The 22,103-nt window shown below is 35.0% G+C and overlaps 4 protein-coding genes across 5 annotated transcripts; 1 reads left to right on the top strand and 3 right to left on the bottom strand.

The window, feature by feature from the left end:
• Positions 1–1,539: 1,539 nt before the first annotated feature.
• LOC143581953 (putative CDP-diacylglycerol--inositol 3-phosphatidyltransferase 2) lies at positions 1,540–5,907 on the bottom strand. Of its 2 annotated transcripts, none has more exons than XM_077064629.1 (11): positions 5,799–5,907; positions 4,941–5,069; positions 4,203–4,287; positions 4,045–4,094; positions 3,876–3,915; positions 3,713–3,757; positions 3,559–3,624; positions 3,185–3,299; positions 3,056–3,109; positions 2,859–2,957; positions 1,540–1,919 (listed from the first exon to the last, which is right to left on the bottom strand). In XM_077064629.1, exons 2-11 carry the CDS (start codon positions 4,999–5,001, stop codon positions 1,860–1,862), a joined length of 675 nt encoding a protein of 224 aa, XP_076920744.1. In that variant the 5' UTR covers positions 5,002–5,069; positions 5,799–5,907; the 3' UTR covers positions 1,540–1,859. The 2 variants fall into 2 exon arrangements, with proteins under 2 accessions (XP_076920744.1, XP_076920745.1); XM_077064630.1 differs by having other exon boundaries at positions 4,941–5,037; positions 5,799–5,897.
• A 6,442-nt stretch (positions 5,908–12,349) lies between these two features.
• On the top strand, positions 12,350–14,583 carry LOC143581960 (chaperone protein dnaJ A7A, chloroplastic-like). The gene is made up of 5 exons (XM_077064635.1): positions 12,350–12,456; positions 12,832–12,891; positions 13,178–13,226; positions 13,323–13,403; positions 13,490–14,583. Exons 1-5 carry the CDS (start codon positions 12,350–12,352, stop codon positions 14,330–14,332), a joined length of 1,140 nt encoding a protein of 379 aa, XP_076920750.1. The 3' UTR covers positions 14,333–14,583.
• Positions 14,584–15,209: 626 nt separating this feature from the next.
• On the bottom strand, positions 15,210–16,801 carry LOC143581967 (uncharacterized). The gene is made up of 6 exons (XM_077064641.1): positions 16,612–16,801; positions 16,283–16,495; positions 16,116–16,211; positions 15,857–16,002; positions 15,564–15,783; positions 15,210–15,454 (listed from the first exon to the last, which is right to left on the bottom strand). Exons 1-6 carry the CDS (start codon positions 16,744–16,746, stop codon positions 15,263–15,265), a joined length of 1,002 nt encoding a protein of 333 aa, XP_076920756.1. The 5' UTR covers positions 16,747–16,801; the 3' UTR covers positions 15,210–15,262.
• Positions 16,802–17,650: 849 nt separating this feature from the next.
• On the bottom strand, positions 17,651–20,586 carry LOC143581968 (tropinone reductase homolog At5g06060-like). The gene is made up of 4 exons (XM_077064643.1): positions 20,278–20,586; positions 18,309–18,525; positions 18,123–18,229; positions 17,651–18,057 (listed from the first exon to the last, which is right to left on the bottom strand). The coding sequence occupies exons 1-4, from the start codon at positions 20,569–20,571 to the stop codon at positions 17,881–17,883; spliced, it is 795 nt and encodes a 264-aa protein (XP_076920758.1). The 5' UTR covers positions 20,572–20,586; the 3' UTR covers positions 17,651–17,880.
• Between the last annotated feature and the right edge of the window lie 1,517 nt (positions 20,587–22,103).

Here is a 22,103-nt window from a genome sequence, read left to right on the forward strand (position 1 = left end):
TCGTAACGGAACTCATATACTTTGTCGCGAGCATAATCGCACTCGTAACCGCCTGTTCCTCCGCCACGTCCTCGGCTTGTTGGTCGGGCCCGAAAAACTGTTTATATATAGATGGATGATCCATGTATATAGTGAATTTTGTGTGAGAAATTATAGAGTTGAAAGAGAATTTTTATAAGTTTGATGAGTTTTGATTGGGAATGAGTTGGTTTAATATATAGGAAATATATATTTTTTTGTATATTCGAAATCTCCAACGGTAAAGTAACGGCTAATTTTTTGAAATTGGAGCCATTAAATCGCGTTATATATAAAACGTTCAAAAAAAAAACAAGCCAAAACGCCCCGGGGGGGGGGGGGGGGTGTGCCCCCGGCGTTATTGGCTAAAACGCCTCCATGACTTTCCCATTACGGATGGTCTAATAATCAATTAAAAAAAAAGTGATTACCATTAAATGTTGCCAATAACTAATCAATTACAATAAATAATTGTTTTAAGTAAGTTTTGACAAATACTTAATGTTCCAAGTTTCATATGATACATTGACCCAATTCTACCATAATATAAAATTAAAGGAATAAAATTGAAAAAATAACAATTCCACCAAATAATAAATAAAATTATTAAGGTATACTATATGTTGGGTTACTCGGGTATATAGTATATGATAAAAATTATTATTTAACTTTTATTGGAATTGTTTTTTTTTTAAATTTTATTTTCCCGTAGAATTGGATCAGTCTATCATATGAAACTTGGAGGATTAACTATTCGTCAAAACTTGTTTATAAAAATTATCTGCCGTAATTGATTAGTTATTAACAACATTTTATGGCAATCATTTTTTATAATTGATTAATAGTTACTTACCAATGTAATTAACTAATTATAAATTGTCAAAACCTGATAGATACCTGACGCCACTCCTGACGGGTGTTCGGTCGGGTATACCCGATGCGTATACCCAATACTGGATGGGTAAATACACAACAGATACTCGACGGGTATGGGATGAGCTTTAGGGGTTGTGGTTAAAATGTTAAAGCAAGAACCAATTATTTGAGGTTAATGTAACATAAGACCCTCAAAATTGGATACGACCCACTTCGAAGAACACTTCATGGATTGAACCCATAAGTGGATCTCGTAAATGGTCATGATTATATACTGACTTGAAAGTGTGCAGTCTCGTGCTTTGACATAGTACCTTGTTTTTCGACCAAACAATTATAAGACGCCATTAGGTACATTGTGATGCACGTAAACGACGTGTGTAGTCAATATGAAATTTGTTCATCTTACTTAGCATGACATCTCTAGGGTCCTTGATATCTCAAATCGATAAAAACTTCTTTAACTCAATGCTCATATGAATGAAGATCTAATGTATTTTTCCTAAAGCTACTAAATGACATTTGAAAGACGATTTAAAAGGCCGAATACGAAAACAGATCAATAAAATCATTAAGCTTTTAAAGTTCTAGAACAAGAAATAGAAATAAAAACAGATTCAAGGCATGATCTTTGACCACATAATATGCATAGAAACTGAAAAACTCCATTTCAACCATCAAAAAGATACAAGACAGACGCTACTACATCAACACAAGATAATTTACCGCTAAGAAAATAGAAGGAATTGATGAATAAGTCAAATTTTAATCCACCTGAAACCCGCAGTTGTAAACAAAACAGAAACCATCTGGAGAAAAAAATGAGTTATGCACTAAAGTATACAAACGATTTTCTTCTTCAATCAGTAATTTTCAAACAAACAAGACGAGTGCCATCTTGAAGGTGCATCAATGACTTCACAGCTCGTAAGGAAAAGATGTATCTAAGTATTTGTCATGGATACCTACACATTGCGCTTTTTGTTGAGGTCATGTACCACACATAAATCCGCTGCTGTCTTCATCTGAATAATTCATATAGTTGACAAAACTTCAGGAAACTATTAACATTGTGACAGAAGATGCATTTGCATCAAACCACTAACATTTTGACCCATTTCTCTCTTAATGGTTCAAGTGGGTTATGGGTATGATTAAAAAAAATATAGCTGATATGAAACGGGTCAAAAGTCTCTGAAAGTGAATTCAAATGATTTTTTTAGAGTAACAGTAATGGTATTGGTTTTGTAATCATACTTAGAGATGTAAATAGGTTAACTAGTCAAGCCACTCGTAAGGTACTCGAGATTGACTCGCTAAAAACGCAAATTGAGCCGAGCTCAAGCCTAAAAATAAGCTTGTATAATAAAAGAGGACGAGGTCGAGCATCACTTATAGAGCTCGAGCAGGCTATCAAGCCTAACGAGTAACGAGCATGCTATGTATATAACTTCTTTTTTTAGTATATCAAATAAATATATTTACATAAATTATATTATATATAAAATTTGATAAAAAAACTAAAAAAATTGTAAATGCATATCATAATTGTATAAAAAATATAATTGTAAATATAATTGTAAATGCATATATTATTTTATGTATAAAAAATATAATTGTAAATGCATATCATAATAATGTAATAAAATATTTAATTTATAAAAAACAAGTTGAGCTTGAGCCCTCATAAGTTACATGAGCCAGGCTTGATCTTAGCAGAGCCTGGGCTCAGCTTGACTCGTTTACACCCCTAAATTCATACTTAACATATTATTTTTTAATGAAATTTAAGGTAAAAAAAAGTGTTTCTGGGTCAACCCGACCGAACTGCTTCTAATCCAAACCATATAAATGCATGTGTTCACTCATACTGTATTAAATTATTGATATACAATCATAGCACAACCTCTGTATCGGTATTTGGTAATATAAAGATATTGAGTTGTATAAAATCATAACGATACCTGTATGACATTGACTAGTTGCTTGGTTGCCCATCCAAAGAGAAGAAAAGCAAGTAATGCAGAATATATTATACTTTGTTTTGCAGTATCTATCAAAACCTAAGTTTTCATAGAAAGAAAAATTACATGTGAACTTCAAATTATCATAACCAAAAAGAGGGAAAAAAAAGGAAGAAAAGATAACACTTTAGGCTTACATCAGTCATCTTCTCTGACTCCTTTGCTAGAAGAAACAGAGTTATGTAAAGAAGCTGCAGAGTCAAAAGACTCGGTTAAAGATTAACAGATACTGATAATAAAGAAGAGTAAAAAAGTAGATTTTTTACCTCACAAGCTACACAGCAGTATCCCATAAACATCCTGTTTCCGTAGTATAACTTAAATAACCAATTTGTGCTGTCTTTCACGTCTTTATGATTAGATTTACCAACCAAGAAAGTACTGCATTCAAAGGTAAAATCAACAAAATCAGTTTTAAAAAGAAACAGATTAAAATGACCCGCGAATCAACATTTGTCCAAAGTGTTGTTTTATAGCCTAAGGCATCATAATTGTTTAATTCAAAAGAATTCGATTATATTGATATAATATAGCTTTGTAATCATACTTCCCACACTTTAGGGACAGAAAGTGTTACACGGGTCAACCCAGTCAAACCCGTTTAGACCCACAAGAAATGAAAAGGGTGTGTAAATAATACCTGTACATTTGAAACCAATGGCTTGCAATATCCAAAGCAAGCAACGACAGGAATACAAAGCTGGGTCTGCAAAGTTATTAATAAAGAGATTCAATAACAAATATGAAATAAATAAATAAAAAACTAGTAGAATAAAAAGTGAGAAATAAGAAACCTGTAGACTTGAGAGAGAATAACTAGAAGGCAAGCGGTGCTTATCCTGAGAGACGCCAAATTTTAGTTACAAGTATGGAATAAAAGTGATTAATTAGATGTATATGATAAATGAGAAATATAACATAAAGGTGAAGAATTTAACAATTAACTATAATCATCACCTATCTGTGATCATGTCCAGAACTGCCCCGAAGGTTGAAACTACAAGATAAAAATAATAAGAGAATAAATTATGGAATAACACAGAACAGATTATTTACCAAAACAGATTATTCAGAGCAAAATACATGACATGTTAATGACTGATAATAAATATGAAATGCGCCTTACCTTGATTGAATTTGCGAGCAAACCAACCATCCAATGCATCACATACAAAGCTGAAACAGTAAGATCAACCACTGAACATTCTAATTACAGCCTTTTTAATAGATATTATCTCGGTTACACCGGATAACCAACGAATTTTATTTTAATATACTCTTTACCTGATGAAATAGAGGACTGAAAAAAGCTCTTTATTGGTAAAGCATATCGCAAAGGCGTAGCAGTTCAACAGAACTCTGATGTACCCTGTACATAAACATAAGCAGTAAAGTTCAAGACATATAAAATAGTTTTATAATTATCATGTCTAGAAGGTATTGAAGTGTAATATTATTCTCAACAAATAGATATCATATGTAACCCTATTAGACACACTCAATATACAATTCACGGTTTATATAGCCAGAATGACATAATTCATAAAGATTTACCTCATCTTGCACATTAATTGTATAATCAATCATATAGTAACATAAATAGAAAAAATGCATTATTAAAAGAGTAAACGAGTTAAAAGCAACAAGATCCATTAGTCATAACTTGATAAAAATAAAATACTAAATAAACGTATCGATTTTAACTTAGTTCAACAATATCAGCAATCAATTGGACAAACAAACAGAATATCAGGGGCATAGAGCATAAGAAATTCTTCTTGGCTTCCCGATCAAATAAATGATCACACGTACGTACATTATGATTTACTATACACACAGATCACACGTGTTTAGAGTTAGTAAATTATCCAAAAAGAAAAGGTTAGGATAACAATAAATATCGATGAAAAGCAGGAAGAACATATAATATAGACTTTCCCAAATTATGGCATGTAATTCACGCGTTAATTAATAGATTAACTTATCTATGTCATACAAGTCACTGACTATAAAGGAACTCACCAATGATATTTGGGATGTAAAGATACACGCTTATTGTTTTAGGCCTTGATTTGGGTGCCATCTCTACTTCTCAGCCACAAATCAAGGTCGCTAAAATCTGTAACGGATTAAAGTATAAGGAATCTAAATCTGCACAAACAAAAGATTTCATATATCAGAAACTATCACTTTTAAGTTTTAAGTGCTTTTATGGTCAACGCATGAGTTTTTTAAAAAACGGAAAAAACAAAGCGTGTCAAGTGCATGTATAGAAAAAACAAGCGTCCGGTTTGATAATCAACTCAAGTAAAACGTGATATATGTAACGGAGTGTTCTTCAAAATATCATTTTTTTCATTAAGACCCCCTAACGAATCCCGCATAAAGATCCGTATCCCCTGATAACTTTATATAGCGACCAAGAAAAAGAAACTCATCAAAGAGACTTTTTTCCGTACAGAATGAAGTTACCGTACGAAACATGACACTCAACCAAATCACAAGATCGATACATCACCGCACAATCATACACAACCCATTTCACGAGGATGTTTGTACGAAATTTGAACATCATACAGAGTTTATCAATTTCCAATTTTCCACATCATTAACAACAAGCAGTATATCTTGATTAATAATTGCAAGAATATAACTTTTACAAAAACAAACAACACCCTTCCGTAGACCGTAATAGCTGAATTCAGCTGTTAGGTTTATGAAATCTAAATACCACCCGTAACAGAACACCGACAAAAAAACCTAATTTAAAGATCATCAGAAACTAAGACTAATCTAAAACAATTAAAAGCCTTTCAAATAACCTAAAGTAGAATAACAACTTGACTCATAAAAGTCAGATTTATGTAAACATTATCATACCTGAGTTTGAATGAACAGCAGAGATGTGAAATTAATAATAATATCCAAATCCTTAGAAGTAGCCCAAGTGCCTAAACCCCCAATCGGTCCTATAATATAAAAATATAAATTTAATTTCCAAATCAGTTTTAGGTCAAAATAAGAAAAGGGTGAACGAGAAACATGTATTTATTATTATTAATCGAAGAAATCTGGTTCAATTTTATAACTTTGGTGAAGAGCGATCTCGATTTAAGAATATTATATATATATATATATATATTGAAGAAAGAAGCTTGTAGTAATTATAAAGAAGACGTATAAATTGATAAAATATGAGGATTGGATTACCTAATTTGGATGTGTATTCTGGAAGAATATGAAGCTCTAAACCCTAGCTTAGTTGCAGCAATTTGGCAGTAACATGGAAGTTCGAAGATGGCCTCCATTTAAAGCAAGAGACAGACATGCATAGAATTATATAATGACAAAACAGAAACAAGTAGGAAAATATTATCTATCTTAATCTAATTTTATTAATTATTCATTTATTTGGGTAAAAGAATTGCTCAAATAAGTGAATAGCCTTGAGAGTATTGAGATGGGATGTTAATCGTCTATCGAACCCAATTGAGTTAGGTTTAGAATCCGAGACCATAAAGATCTCAAGCCTTAACAATCAAAACCGGCTAGTTAATTATGCCATTTCACAATCAAAACCGGCTAAAAAATTATACCACATCTTTCCTCCTCCCTCTTCTGTCACTCTCACAAAACTCGTTTTTGGACGTTTCTTGTACAAGAACGCTCATATTTCATTTTTCTCAGTGTCATTCATTGCCTCATCAACTTCTTCCGTGTTGTGAACGCTCTAAATGTTAAAAAAGATGGGGTATAGAATGAGTTACAAATTCATCATCACACCTACTTATGCGTCTAATCAAATGTTAAATTGATGTCACATCATTCATTCTATATTGTGCTCTAATTTTACCTAGGCGTCTCATCATCCCACCTAAAAAAAATGATTCGCTTAGCCCATCAATTTAATTTAAAATCAATTTTTAAATTATAGTATACGAATGTAGAGGATTTTAAAATCCGTTAACACTTTAACCCATCTTGTCTTTAACACCCTCATTACCTATGAAGGGAGTGTGATTTGCTAAATTAGTTTTAACATCGTTAAGATTTACCCAAAAGCTTTATATATTAAAGATGCAACATATGTTAAATCGCCGTTTATTTTTGATATATTGAAGGTGATATTATATGAAATTCCCACGTTAGCCAATTGGCATTAAATATCCAAACCTAATCAATGTTTGTCCTTTTGGAATATATTTGAATTATTTTCGTCATGTTCTTGTTCACTTTCAATCACGTTCAAAGCTAGGTGACTATTATTATTATTATTATTATTATTATTATTATTATTATTATTATTATTATTATATAACGTATTTTAAAAGAAAAAAGAGCAACTACCATCGTCAAAACGTTTTATTGGTCATGATAGTCTTATCGGTTGCTAAATTCTCTTAACTCTTAAAAATATTATGCAAATCAAACATCCTTAACATATCCAAACACCCTTAATATGTACTATACGAATCTAGGATTAGTAGTTAAAATTAGTGTTGTTCATATAATATAAAAATGTTTGCTCAAAACTGAATTAGTTGTAAATGAGCTTGCTTGGTTCATAATCGAATCAAGTTCAAGCTAGCCTCAACACAATAGACTCCTCAACTCTCAACCCATGGTGTAATTAATGAGTTGGGCATCTGTTTTAGATCTTAAGTTAAATGGATATTATATAGGAAAAATTCCCAAAATAGTTTAATTGATGAGAGATATTCTCAAAATAGTCCAAAAGTTTTGTAAATTTCAGTTTTAGTCCATCAAAAATCATCTTCGTCGATACATTTGGAATCGTGCCGACAGATTTAGATAGCCAGTGAGGTAATGACACGTGTAAATGTGACGACATTTTTTAGTTGAAATTTGTCTACGCAGTTATTTTTTAATCCAAAATCATCTTCTCAAAAACCATGGTTTTCCACTTATATGTGTCTTGCCCTTGAGTTTTCAAAACTCATCGAATTTCGCGTTATATTGAAATTCATCTCTTTGGATGCATTTTAGGTGAATTTATTCTCCTTAGATGAATTTTAGTAGAAATCTGTTGGATCCGATGATTTGTTCTATAAAAACATCTTTTTTAAATGTTGAGTAAATTACACTTTCTTATAAATTTAATTATGTATTTCCTAATGAACTTAAACGAAGGTTAATTAGTAAGTAGTTTTATGATCAACTTTATTATGTATTTCCCAATGAACTTGTATGCTTCTATAGTTCTATGTACCTTCAAAAGTTGTATTGGTTTGTAAACAACCGTTCCATAACAATATGGATCAAGTTTAAATGTTGAGTAAACTCCTTACTACTTACTAGGCATACAAGATTCATGGAGGTTTTGGTGAAGATGAAACGTTGGGGAAGAAGAAGAAGAAGAAGAAGAAGAAGAAGAAGAAGAAGAAGAAGAAGAAGAAGAAGAAGAAGAAGAAGAAGAAGAAGAAGGTGTGTGTGGGTATTCCCGAGAAAAAAATATTGGTTTTTTATCTTTTTTGAAAATCGTCCAAGGAGGTTAAACTCACTGGGAAATTATCGATTTTTTAAATTTTTTTTGAAAATCATCTGGGGAGACTAAATTCACTAGAAAATTATCGGTTTTTTCATGCTTTTCTGAAAAACATATGAGGAGATTAAATTCAACTAAAATGCATCCGGGGAGATGAATTTCAATCAAACGCAAATATCATCTTTTTTTGAAAACTCACAGGTCAGACACATTTAAGTGGAAAACCACGGTTTTCGAGGATATGATTTTGGATTAAAAAATAATGGCAAAGACAAATTTCAACTAAAAAATGTCGTCACCTTTACATGTGTCATTACCTCACTGGTTATCTAAATATGTCGGCACGAATCCAAATGTATCGACGTAGATGATTTCTGATAGACTAAAACTGGAATTTACAAAACTTTTGAACTATTTTGATAATCTCTCCCATCAACTGATTAATTTTATTCATGCAACCTATTAACTTCACCAACAGTACTGTAGCAATAAAATTCATGACTTCTAACTAGGGAATTTACCATTACCAGGTATGTAAAATTAGTGGGATAATTTATAAAGTGACACTCCACCTTTAATTTCTCTAATGACATAAAAGAGTGCAATATGATGCCAAAAGAAACCTTTCATTAAAACTGTTTTGACACTAAATGTCTATTTTATCGTAGTGAAGCAATTAGGAGAAGTGGAAAATAACAAAAATATAATATATAATATTACGAACTTGTGTTGTTTCAATATATCGACTGATTATATTTTATGTTGTATGTTAAAATGTATAGAAAAAAAAGTTATGTGGCAAGACCCAAAAGAAGGAAACTTAGGGGGCTGTTGCTTCTAATTGGATGAAGCGCGAGATGGGAGTCGGGAGAGTTTATGGAAAAGCTGGAATCTTCGTGTCATATCTTCTGTTGGTCTCTTGAACTGTAACTGGCAAACTGCTAAAAAAAAACGAGATGGTACAATATTTAGGTCTCGTTGTATACTGATATGGTGTTTGCTTCTTTAAAAGTGAGGTAGTGAGTTTAAATCTTAAAAGTATAAGATTATGGGATTTTATATGGAAAAAATTGCTTTTAATTTTATCACTTTACGTTAGAGGTGCACAAAAAACCCGAGCCCGAAACCGGACCCGAGAAAAAACCGAAACCGGTTTTTTTATAACCGGGGTTTAATACCCGAACCCATACCCGACCTTACCCGTATGGTACATATAGGGTATGCATTTCAGTACAAAAACTTGTACCCGAACCAGACCCGATTTGTATCCGGTAATACCGAAAACCGGAACCATTTCCATACCCGGACGCAGGTTTTTTCAATACCCGAAACCAGGTTTTTCAAATACCTGATCTATATACGAAATTACCCAAAAAATACCCATAAAAAGTGCAATTCCTTAAAGTATCTAATCTATACAAAAAAAACCCGAAAATAGGGTTTTTTCAATACTCGGAAATAGGGTATTCAAATACCAATATCTATACCCGACTCGAACCCGATACATAGGGTATGACTTTTAGAGAAAATGTCCGGACCCGAACCCGACCCAAGTATTACCAATACCCGATTTTCCAATACCCAGTCATACCCGTACCTGAAACTAGGTAATTGAAAAATCCGATTTGTGGACCTATAGTTTACGTGTCCTCTTTTTTCACTCACTTCGTTCTTGCAAAACCCGTCTTCGGCTCTTCCTTGGTTTATTTTCTTCAACCTGGCCCAAGCAACAGCCCAAATTTCTTTTACAAGCCCATCAGCATTGTACATCTTTGGGAATTGGGAGTGACTAGCTAAACTAGGACACAAATGAAATTGTGTTACCTTCATCGTATACGTTTATTATCAGATTGGCTGTGTAACTAATTAACTATAGACAAGACAAAACACATCTAAATTAAATCCTAAGGTTCCTTAGATACCGAACTATACGAATTAATATAATCTAACACTTATCCTAAATTTTAAGTTGTCGCTTGTTATGAAAGTGATAAACGATGGGTCCAAAGGGTGGAGCCCTTGGTTGCTATTGAAATATTTTTATTTTGATAAACAGTTATTTGTTGGAATTCATTAGATTTTGTAAATTCCGAAAATTTACTTAAAAAACCAAGGTTGAAATGGAATCCATTTTTATCCTAAACCCAACCTAAAATAACCGCTTTGAAACAGTTTCGCCAAAAACTGAACACACGAATTTAGGTGATATTCTATTTATGTAACAAACTACAAGAAACACATATTTGTTCTTGAAAGTCTCCCCGACTATTGACTGAAAACTTGATTGTACCATCGAATTGCTTCAATATAAGGCTGAGGGGTGTGGGGGGCTCTAATGGGGGTGCGAGTGGGGGCTCCAGCCAATAATATTGTGACGTGTGGCAGAGAGAGAAACTGGATAAAGGGGGTGTTGGAGCCCCCGTTGGAGCCCCTGGCCCTGGTGTGGAGGGGCTCCAGCAGGGGCTCCAGCGGATTTTTTTTTTATTTTTTTATAAATATATTCAAAAAACGTATTATTAAAAAAACTCATAAATTATTAAAAAAACACACATTAAAAAAAATACATTAATATCTAAAAATAAAATAAAAATAAAAGTACTAAAAAAAACATTATTCTTATTCTTCGGCTTGGTCTTCTTCGATCAACCTCTTTCGGATACGTTCCTTTTGCTTTTTTTGAAGTTGTGATAATTGTTTTAGATGAAATGGGTTATATATAGGAAGAAAAAACTTTTTTTTTTTATTAAATAAGAGCCCAACGGCTCATTTTTAAGCTCCAACGGCTCTTTCACGTTTTCCCATGCCCCTTTACGCCATATTCGTCCCGCGAAGGTGCTTGCGCCTGCTTTGTTTTTCGTGCTCGCGCCCCTCTCGCGCCCCTCTCGCGCCCCTGGGGTGTGGTGCTAGTGCCTGGGGGCGCGAGCGGAGGGGCTCTAGCGCCCCCGTTGAAGCCCCACACCCCTCAGCCTAAAAGTGAATCATGATTCTCAAACAAATCAAGTGCTATAGAACTACTCATACAACACGAACCATGGAAAACGATAACAACATCCCCTACAATCCAAGAAAATAAATTTAAAACAAGAGAATCACATGAAATCAGGACCACTCCGTGTACTCTAAGTAACATTAATAATTTTGTCAATGTTAAGAAAATATTTTCACATAAAAAGATATGTTCGGTCTGTTTATCTACTAATCATTTTTATGATGATGAAATTATATGAAGTATTGTAAAAAAAAAAGGAAAAAAAGTTCATCCAAAAACAGGTGAGGTCCAGGGGAGTCTGGTGCAGAAGCAAACACAGGAAGAGAAAGTCTTATCTGGCAAGAGCACCACTAACATTAACATAATATTATAATAATAAGCAATAAGCAGGCCCTCTTTGTTTCTGGAAGCCTCATCTAGTCTCTACCAGTAACCGAATCCCAACCACCACTCATTTCTCTCAACCGCCGCAACACCGCCGTCATTAATTCCACTCCTCCTTCGCTTCGGTTCAGGTTTCTCAATCGAATTCCATTCAATTTACTTACATTATCCGATTATTATTATTATTATTATTGTCATGTGATATTATTCATCCTAGGGTTTTGTTATGATGACTTATTTTGAATGCTAATTATTTTTCAACAATTACTAGTAGGTATCCTTTTTGTTCCAACTGAATGTCTGTAGTAGATAAAGATTACTAGTAGGTATGTTAATATGTTATATATTCTATTCTATTTCATTTCTAAACGAGATGCATTGATTTAATGGAATACGAATGGATAACACGAGTAATTGTTTTATAGAGTTTGGCAGGCTTGACCTAGTTTTGTTACAGGAGCCAGGTTTTGTGCTTGTTTACTTAAGGCTATTGTTAAGTATATTTTTCAAAGTTACAGTTTCCTCTTTGTGAATTTGCAGAGAGTGTATCTGATGGCAATCGTACCGGGAGGGAGTACATGGGTGGCTCGGTGGGGAGTCCAGCCTCAACTTGTGTCTAGTGCTTCTTCAGCAACCAATTCGTTTATGCATTTGCCCCGGTGAGTACTGTTGTCACCATTCACGGTTAAAGATTGTGCTTGTTAAGTAATGAATCCACTTCAATGGGCTATACATACTATGCTTTATTTCTGGATTACTGCAAGTTATTGTCTTTATGCTGTGCTTTTTAGTCGTGGTTGACTTTCTGAGAATATATTCCCATGCATCTCAACAAGTCTATATATATTCATTTTTGACATTTCAGACTGTTCTGAATCTTAAGCTAGAAAATTCTAAATAGAACAGACATGTTTTCTTTGGTTGTTGGGATGTGTCTATGCATGCGTGGAGCATAGATATTTAGAAATTACAAGTCTAATCTTCCCCACCGTTAGAAGTAACTACTTGAGGATATGAAATCATTTGTATTGGAGGTGGGTATTTTTATCATCCTGTAGGAAGCTTGCAAGGAGTTATCATCCTGATGTGAACAAGTAAGTTCAACTGTCACTTTCAGCTTTACAAGAACTCCACTAACGTGGTTCAGTTTTAACTGCTATTTCTATTACCAGTGTCCATATTCTGGTATTGGTTTGTCATAATTCATTTTTTTTAACTAAGAATATAAAACAAAGAATAACTAAGATTCATCTGATGTAGTAAATAGTAAGTGCTAGTTGTTATGGAAGTTAGCATCGTATACTCTGGGGACCATTTTAACAGTTTGTGTTGAATCATTTCTAGACAAACAGAATGTGTTGAAATTGTTTTTTCTTTCAGGGAACCAGGAGCTGAACAAAAATTCAAGGATATAAGCAATGCTTATGAGGTACCCTATTCTACATTTATATTTTGTAAATTCTCATGTCACAGGTTACCAAAACCCTTTTTGTTATCAAGATTTTAAGGATAAGTTGTTATACAGGTTTTATCAGACTATGAAAAACGATCCATATATGACAGATACGGGGAAGCTGGACTTAAAGGCGCTGGTGTTGGCACAGGGGTGAGAGCTCTTTACTTCTTTCTACTCAATTGATTTCTATAAATATCCAGAGGTAACAATGTTGACCCGTTTACAATGTTGACCAGGATTTCAGCAACCCCTTCGACCTGTTTGAATCATTGTTTGACGGGTTGGGCGGGATGGGTGGCATGGGTGGAAGAACCACACGTAACCGGGCCACACAAGGCGAAGACCAAGGCTATAATTTGGTCTTAAACTTCAAAGAAGCCATATTCGGTGTTGAGAAAGAGATCGAAGTAACCCGTCTTGAGAGCTGTGGAACTTGCAACGGGTCTGGTGCCAAACCTGGGACCAGCCCGTCCAAATGCACAACATGTGGCGGTCAAGGCCAAGTCGTGTCCTCGGCTCGAACTCCGTTGGGAGTTTTCCAACAAGTCATGACATGCTCATCTTGTAACGGAAGTGGTGAAATCTCGACCCCGTGTAATACTTGTAGCGGGGACGGTAGAGTAAGAAAATCCAAACGGATCAGTCTTAAAGTGCCAGCTGGAGTCGATGCGGGCAGCCGTTTACGGGTCCGGTCAGAGGGTAATGCAGGAAGGAAAGGTGGCCCCCCTGGTGACCTGTTTGTTATGATCGATGTTCTTCAAGATCCGGTTTTGAAACGGGATGATACGAATATTCTCTACACTTGCAAAATATCGTATACTGATGCTATTCTCGGGACGACTTTAAAAGTCCCGACTGTTGATGGGATGGTGGATTTGAAAATCCCGGCTGGGACCCAGCCCGGGACGACGCTTGTTATGGCCAAAAAGGGGGTCCCGATTTTGAACAAGAATAATATGAGGGGTGATCAGTTGGTGAAAGTGCAAGTTGAAATACCAAAGCGGTTGAGTGGGGAAGAAAAGAAGCTGATTGAAGAACTTTCAAATCTAAAGAAGGGTAAAGTCCCCAATAGCATATGATAGTGCAAATGGGTAGTGAAGATACACAGGTTTATGAATCGGCTTCACGAAAATAGGGCGATTTTTCAGGGTGTAGATCATGTAACATGAATCTATACACGGCCGGCTTTGAGTCGGGGATTTGAGATGGACTGTTATAATTTATAGTTGATATCTTTAGCAGGATTTTGGATTATGCTTATGAAATGTATATTGTTGTAACCATTTTGACAACTTCTTTTGTTGATTGAGCTTCATATGTTCTTGGATCATGTTTTCTTTGTTTCTGGCTTGCAATAAAGATGATGTCATCAAAACCGACATGTCACAACATCTCAACCGGTCATATGGTTATCGAATGATGTAACTAGAGTCGAGTTAATTTAAAAGAGTTTGACTCTTGAGTTCAGCTCTTTTCGAGCCTGCATTTAAAACTCAACCTATGCTTACAAGTAATTTTGAGCTCCGCTTATAAGTTATTTTTAAGCGTGAGCTTGTATCCTTTTCTGTTTTTTTGTATGCACTTGATTCTTGTATTATTTGGATACTACTACCACCATATATGATAAAATGATAAATTAATAATACTTATTATGTAATAATAGTTATATAAGCTGATCAAGTACTTATTCTGTAGTTATATTTTTATAGATAACTTGATTAATTAAACTCACTTGAGTATAGTCAAACTAGGGAACAGAATGGAGTTCAATTTAGGTTTGAGACCGTTTAAGCTTGATTCAATTCAGGCTTATAACGAGTCGATCTTGAGTAGCTTACAAGGGTTTACTCATTTACACATCTAGAGGCTACAACATAGTTCTATAAGGAACATGATAATATCATAAAATTACAACGTTTTATTTTACTTTAAAATCTTTTTAAAGACATGGAGACTGCTATTGGATGACATAATTTATTTTATTTGCAATGATATACAAACTTTAAGATTCAAACTGAAGATGTAAATTGTTGTTGGATCAAAGTCTGCGCGCCTTCAACCAGTCTCTTTACCACTTGAGCAGCTGGCAAGATATCCTTGATAAGTCCCACGCCTTCGCCTGCATACATCACCATGCTTTCAATATCACCTGTTGTTGTCTTGTTGGGAACCGTACCCGCAAACCGACGAATTTCTTTCTCCTATATAGTTTGACCAACAAAAGAATTCAAAGTCAAAATTCAATCTTATTGTACTTTCTATAAATATAATCGAAGAAACAAATATTACGCACACGAAATATATACTTACCATTCCATGTATTGTTGAACGACCAATAACCGGTTGATTAGCCTCATTCTCATGATTTGGTAGATTTCTCCATTCTAAGAAGAAAGGCGTTTTCAGGACACGTTGAGGTGCTCCTGGCCACCTGGCACGACCGTATACGTTTGTATATTCTGTTTCACTCATTTCAACCAGCTTCTTTTTGTACAACGGGTGAGCATAACTCTCCTCAGTCGCAAGAAACCTTAACAAGCGAATTCAACTTAAGTCAAAATGGTCAAATCAAGAAACTTATTTAACATGAAGAACCAATGTACCTGGTGCCTAAACATACACCTTGGGCCCCGAGTGCCAACGCAGCAACATAGCCTCGCTCATCGACAATTCCACCAGCGGCAATTACCGGAATACCCCTGGACCCAACAAGATCAACGACCCGTGGCACCAATGCAGTCAATGCTTCCTGTCAATGTAAATAAATGCCTTGAACATTTCATGTTTTTTTACATGTCACATATGTTTGATCTATATAATTCAGATCAGATTATTAATAAAAAAGATGCAAAAACAATGTACCTGACCGATAACGTGTCCTCCTGCTTCATGTCCTTGAACTATAATAGCATCCACACCAGCATCCGCAGCACGCGTCACTTCCTCAATGCTTCCAACCTGAAAAAGAGGATTCCAGTTACAACGATAACGGGTTCGGTAATCGGTTACGTCTGTTATGATTCAGTTACCTGTGGAACAACCTTGACCCCGGCTTGATGAGCTTCCGAAACAACATCATTCGTCACTTGGCCCCAGTAAAGCTGCACAAGCGCAACGTTTTCTTCGAGAACACACTTCAAATTTTCTTTATGAGGGAAAGCCAACACAATGCCAACTCCAAATGGTTTGTTGGTCAAAGTCTTTGTCTTCCTTATCAACTCTCTTAAATAATCCGGGCATTCCTATTATTAATTAATAAATTTATTATATAAAATTACGTTATAATCTTTGATCTGCTACAAAATTTGCCCCAAATTACACATAAGTTCAAATTATGCAAATTGAAGATAATAATTACCCAATCGGGAGCTCGAAGGATACCAATAGCACCGGAATTAGCGACGGCGGCGACAAGCTCCGGGCCGGAGATATCGGGTCCTAAAGGTGCCTGTACGATTCCATACTCGAAACCCAGTATACCTTTCCAACCCATTTGTTTATTTTAAGTAAGGTTTGAATTTGGTTTTGTGGTTTGTATTACTTATTATGTAGTAATTAAGGTGAATTTAGTTGTTATATATACACAGATGAGCATGGGAGGTAGAGGACACTTGTTGTTACATCTCTGCTTACGTAAACCTCCTGCACAGACCACAAGTCCAAAACGAATTTCACCTCCTCTCTGCTTCAATATGGATTGATTGATTGATTAATTAATTAATTAAATTATAATAATAATAATAATAATAATTATTATTATTATTACAATGGATCAATAATTTTGTTTTGTTATTTTGTATTATAATTATCATTGATCTTTTGAGAAAAATAAATAAATTATATAAGACCTATTTTTTAGTACTCGTTTTGGACACTCGAATTGTTAGAGTTAGCCATGCCCATAGTATTTATAGATTTTACTAATTTAAAATGGGTTGTAGTGACTCAACTTCACTTATGATTATTGTTTACAATTATAAATCTGGTATTTTTTTTAAAACGACATGTTTTGACGGCTTATTATCAGGTTTCAACTAGTTATCCGGCTATATCGACATGCTTTACTAGTGATGGTAGAATTTCATTACTATAGATAGATTGAGAAACTCAAAAACCCATCACAATTGGTCCTCGTTGACAAACAGCAAAAGACTGATGTGAAGTCTTATTATTATCAGATTACTGATAGAAGGTTGCTCTGATCATTTTCTCGCCCGAATAAAAAACTTGGGTAGGAATCTCAGACGAAATTTTATCTTAATATGATAAGACGAGTACACAGAAAGGATGACAATTCATCTTAGCAATTACAAGCACAAAGAAAGTTTTAAAGTACATGTATCAAGTATAAATTCATGAAAATAACCATGTAACTACATTATACACGTATCGTAAATTAAAAAGAAGCTGCTTAACACGATAGAAAATATGCGATTACCTATCAAACAATTTTGCTTGGTTGTTTCTCAGCAACCTTCTTGCAAATTTCAGATATAAAACATAAAAACCCGTATAATTGGCACGACTGTAACAAAAGAAAGCGCATTAAACCAACTGCTTAGCTCATAATGTTAATATGACTGTCTGGTATGAAACCTTGAACAATATGCAAGACCACATGATACCCTTAGGGGAACCCGTTAACCGTAAGTCCTCCATCAACAGCGATTATTTGGCCAGTAATATAAGACGCAGCAGGCAGGCAAAGGAAGGCCACCAAAGATGATACCTCATTGGCTTCTGCAAGCCGTTTAATAGGAGTTCTAGACGCCACAAGATCCACAAACTCCTTATTATCAAGTTCCTACACATAATAAACATTCCAACTTAGAACAATGGATTTTAAACACGAATCTGAGCACGTATTACCGGTTCTATAAGAGAGGTTTTAGTAAACCATGGTGCTACACCATTTGCCCGAATGTTGTCTTTCGCCCACTCACAAGCTAAATTCTTTGTAAGTTGATTCATTGCACCTGTGGGTGTAAAACAAACATTAAAACAACTTATTTCTAAGGCATTAGCTTAAATGTTAAAATGACTATGCAACGATACCTTTAGTGGCACTGTAAACCGATCCAACACCAACATGAACAAGGCCTGCAACCGAGGAAATGAACACAATGCCTCCAACTCCAGAAGTTTTTAAAAGCGGATGTGCAAGTTGACACATATGGTAACAGGATTCCAAATTGGTAGTCATGTGCATTGAATATTCTTCCGCGGTATACTCTGTAGTCGGTTTTGTATTTGCAGTCCCAACATTGTTTATCTACAGGCAAGAAATCCATGCGAGTAAGCCTTGTGAAAGTGCAGAAGTTTGTGAAATTACTACATATTGACTGAAAAATACAAAGCTTTTGGATACAAGTACTACATTGGCAATCATGACCCGTTCTTCAAGAAATGGGTTGATTTGGTAATTTTCGTTTGCTAAGCGGGTTGATATGGGTCTGCTAAAAGTCTAAAACTATTAAATGGGTCAAAATAGTTCACTCTCGTAAAACATGTCAACTTAAATGGGTCCAAATGGGCCAGAAACCTCTACTTACACTATCTACTGTCGCTACCCGCCATAAAACCAGTTATAGCGGGTAAATACAATATAATATTTCACAACCCTAAAACATTAGTTTGAAATTCGGAAAAAAATATAATGCAGTTAAGTCCTTTTTAACGGGGACTATTGGGGCCCAACCTTTTTAAAATTGGGACCTCTGGTGGCGATTGGGATTATTATCGGCTAATACCAGTTAATAGGGATTATTAAAATCCAATACACCTAGTTATTATTTATGCATCATTTCTAACCAAATGATAAGAAATACTAAAGGGTGTCTATTGGTTCAAAGAAGGTCAATGAAGTATTATGACTACTTAGCAAATCTATAGGTTCAAAGAAGCAACAACAATTTAAAGGCTTGGTCTACTTTAGTTTTTATAGATTCAAAGAATCAACACTGATTTTTAGTTATTTTGCATATTTGTTGTTCTATTCTCAGTAGTGAAGGTAGGGATGCGCAAAGTTGGTTTCTTTCAGTTACGGGGGCTTAACCATAACCATAACCGAATGGTCGGTTAACATAGTTCGGTTAATTGTCAGTTACGGTTATGTTTGCTTATTTGTTCAATGTATTTGGTTTTCTTTGTTTCAGTTGAAAATTGTTCGGTTATGATGTTCAAGCTCACTTATGAAGTTTTGAATATGAAATATGCCGGTTCCAAGCCTGGTTATGGTATTCCAAGCCATGAAATAATCAGTTGTAACATAAATTTAAATGTTCGAAGCTAGAAAATGAAAGTATAAAAGATAGAAATAGAGGTATAAAATTTGGAAAGACAACATGATGTGGGCCCAAGTATTAAAGACCGGGCTATTATGTATTTGGAGGCCCAAGATCGCGCTATAAAAGGTGGCCCACGAAAACGGGCATAACTTGGCCTATGGCGGTTTGGCCCTCTCCGAAGCCCAAAAACGTCTCCTAAATAAAGTTTTGGGCCTTTTTATATTTTTCTGCAGTTTTTATGTTTTTGTTTTTGGGTTTGTGTTCGGCCCATGGCCCATTTTAGGCCCATTTCGTATTAAGACTCTTTATTTATATGCTGGATATGTAATATGAACAATCAGACTTGAATTTTATAATAATTACTTTTTCTCTTCATTTTCCCTGACCTTTGGATGGGATTTTTAGGGTTTGGAAGTTCATCACGGGTATTCTAGAATCACGTGATCTTCATTTTGTTTATACCGCTGCATCACAACCATACAAGGTTCGGACTAAAGCACATTAACCGTAACCATAACCAAATGGCTGGTTAGTCAGATTCACTTAACCATTACCGTCAATTATGGTTAATTTTTTTCGGTTATGGTTCGGTTTTTGCTCACTCCTATCCTGGTACACCATAACTTGCAGAGCAGAATCATACTAGTTAAATCTTTATTGACCTCAAACGGGTTCTATATGAAGCCTAATTAATAACAAACACTTAGGCAAATAACTAGAATACTTATACAACTTACTAGGATGTTGAGTTTGCCACCAAATAGCGACGAGACTTCAGCGACAAGCAGCTCTCGTTGAGGACGAGAAGCTACATCACATACGGACCCAGTTACAGTAAACCCCTTGGCTGACCATTCTTGTAACCGTTGGTTAAGTTCAGACTCATTGCGAGAGCACGTGTGCACCACCGCCCCTAACTCCGCCAGTTCTTCAACCACAGCATAGCCGATCCCACGTGTGCCACCGGTGACAAGAGCTGTCATTCCGTCCAAACGCCATCTGGGGTTTCTAGTATTATTATTATGTTCCATGACTGGGAAGAGTTAAGAGCTGAGTAGTCATAACGTTAACATAGTGACGACAAGCCGACAAGTTTGATCGTTCCAATGGTTTTAATGATATAATTGAACAGAGCGATAAGCTGACTAGTTTGATTAAATATAGGCGTTTGATTTTTATTTTAGGAGTCAATTCTGTATATGTTTTTTTTTTTTTTTTTTGATATCTTATATTAGCATATTTTAAAACATTATACTTTTTTTTAATTTGCTGGGAAAAATTTCAAAATAGGCGTGTTAACCCCGTTGTTTTCATTCCTGTACATAATACCCATAAGGTTGAGGTTATTGTACAATGATTGTTTAACGTATTATTGGTACGCGAGACGCTCAAAGGAACAAAAACACTTAAAGGTAAAAAAATTCTAAAACGCTCAGTCAAAACTAAGACGCTCAGCCGAAAACCTAAAACGCTCAAAAACGGTTTTCGTGAAAGAAAGTAAAAATTGATCGATTAACGATCCAAAACTGTTTTTTCGGTGAACCAATGATTAATTGGATATGTATTGCCGATTCCGAGATGTTGGGATGTGATTTCATTAATCAATTTCATGAATTTAGGGTATTCGTGTACCTATTGTACGTTAATGTATTGTAATCCATCTTTTCTCATACCCATAAAATCCTTGAAATAGCCACTCAAGAACCGTCAGCCGATGGTTTTGTTATGCTACCAGACGAAACTTGTGGATGAGTAATATCATGTTACCTGTACTTGAACCAAACCTCCGACGAGTTTAGTCGGCCTACAGAAGGTTTGGTTCTTTGGTCGGCTAGTGGAATTTAAGTACAGTTGGCACAATATTACTCGTCAATGAGTTTCGTCGGGTTGCAAGATAAAACCATCGGCGGTTGTTGAAAGAACCGTGGCCAACAGTTTTTGAGTGGCTACTATTTTGGGAATTTTAATGAATATTGTGGACAGCCCAAGTGGCATCAACACAGCCCAAGTATTGGCCCAACAAATACACAGCTCGAAGCTATAGAGCTCACCCTAAACTTTTATAAGAAAAAAAAAAGACACATTTTGTAAAGCTTCCAACGGGGTTACTGCAAACACCAAGGGCTAGGAAAATATATCTGGTAGAGGATAAAAGCTTGAATAACATTGGATTTTATGTGGACCAGTTAGTTCATTGTTACACGTTAATTCGCCGAAAGGATAATCAAAGAGTTTATGTAGCAAGTGATGAAGGAATATGAATTAGGAGATGGTGATCTAGGATTATTTCCTTACTAATTGGGAACAAAGTATGACAAAAAAAGAAAGACGCGCATGTTACTTAAAAAAACAATAGCTTCTTTTATAGAGCTGAAGATAACAAACGAGTTTAAGAAGCATTTTGTGAAGTTCAACATGTCATATTACACACAGTCCACTAGCCAACAGAGTGGACATTTTGGTGAATGTACGTTGTTCATATTTTCTTTTACAAGATTTTGTTATTGTGCGGATGTGCACGGTGGTTTTCTTTATGTTATTTAAATGGTTTCTTGAAAAAAAA

The sequence above is a fragment of the Bidens hawaiensis genome, unplaced genomic scaffold (assembly GCF_021521415.1).
Source record: "Bidens hawaiensis isolate Kalapana, Puna unplaced genomic scaffold, B.hawaiensis_p1.1 tig00031314_1, whole genome shotgun sequence".
NCBI lineage: Eukaryota > Viridiplantae > Streptophyta > Magnoliopsida > Asterales > Asteraceae > Bidens > Bidens hawaiensis.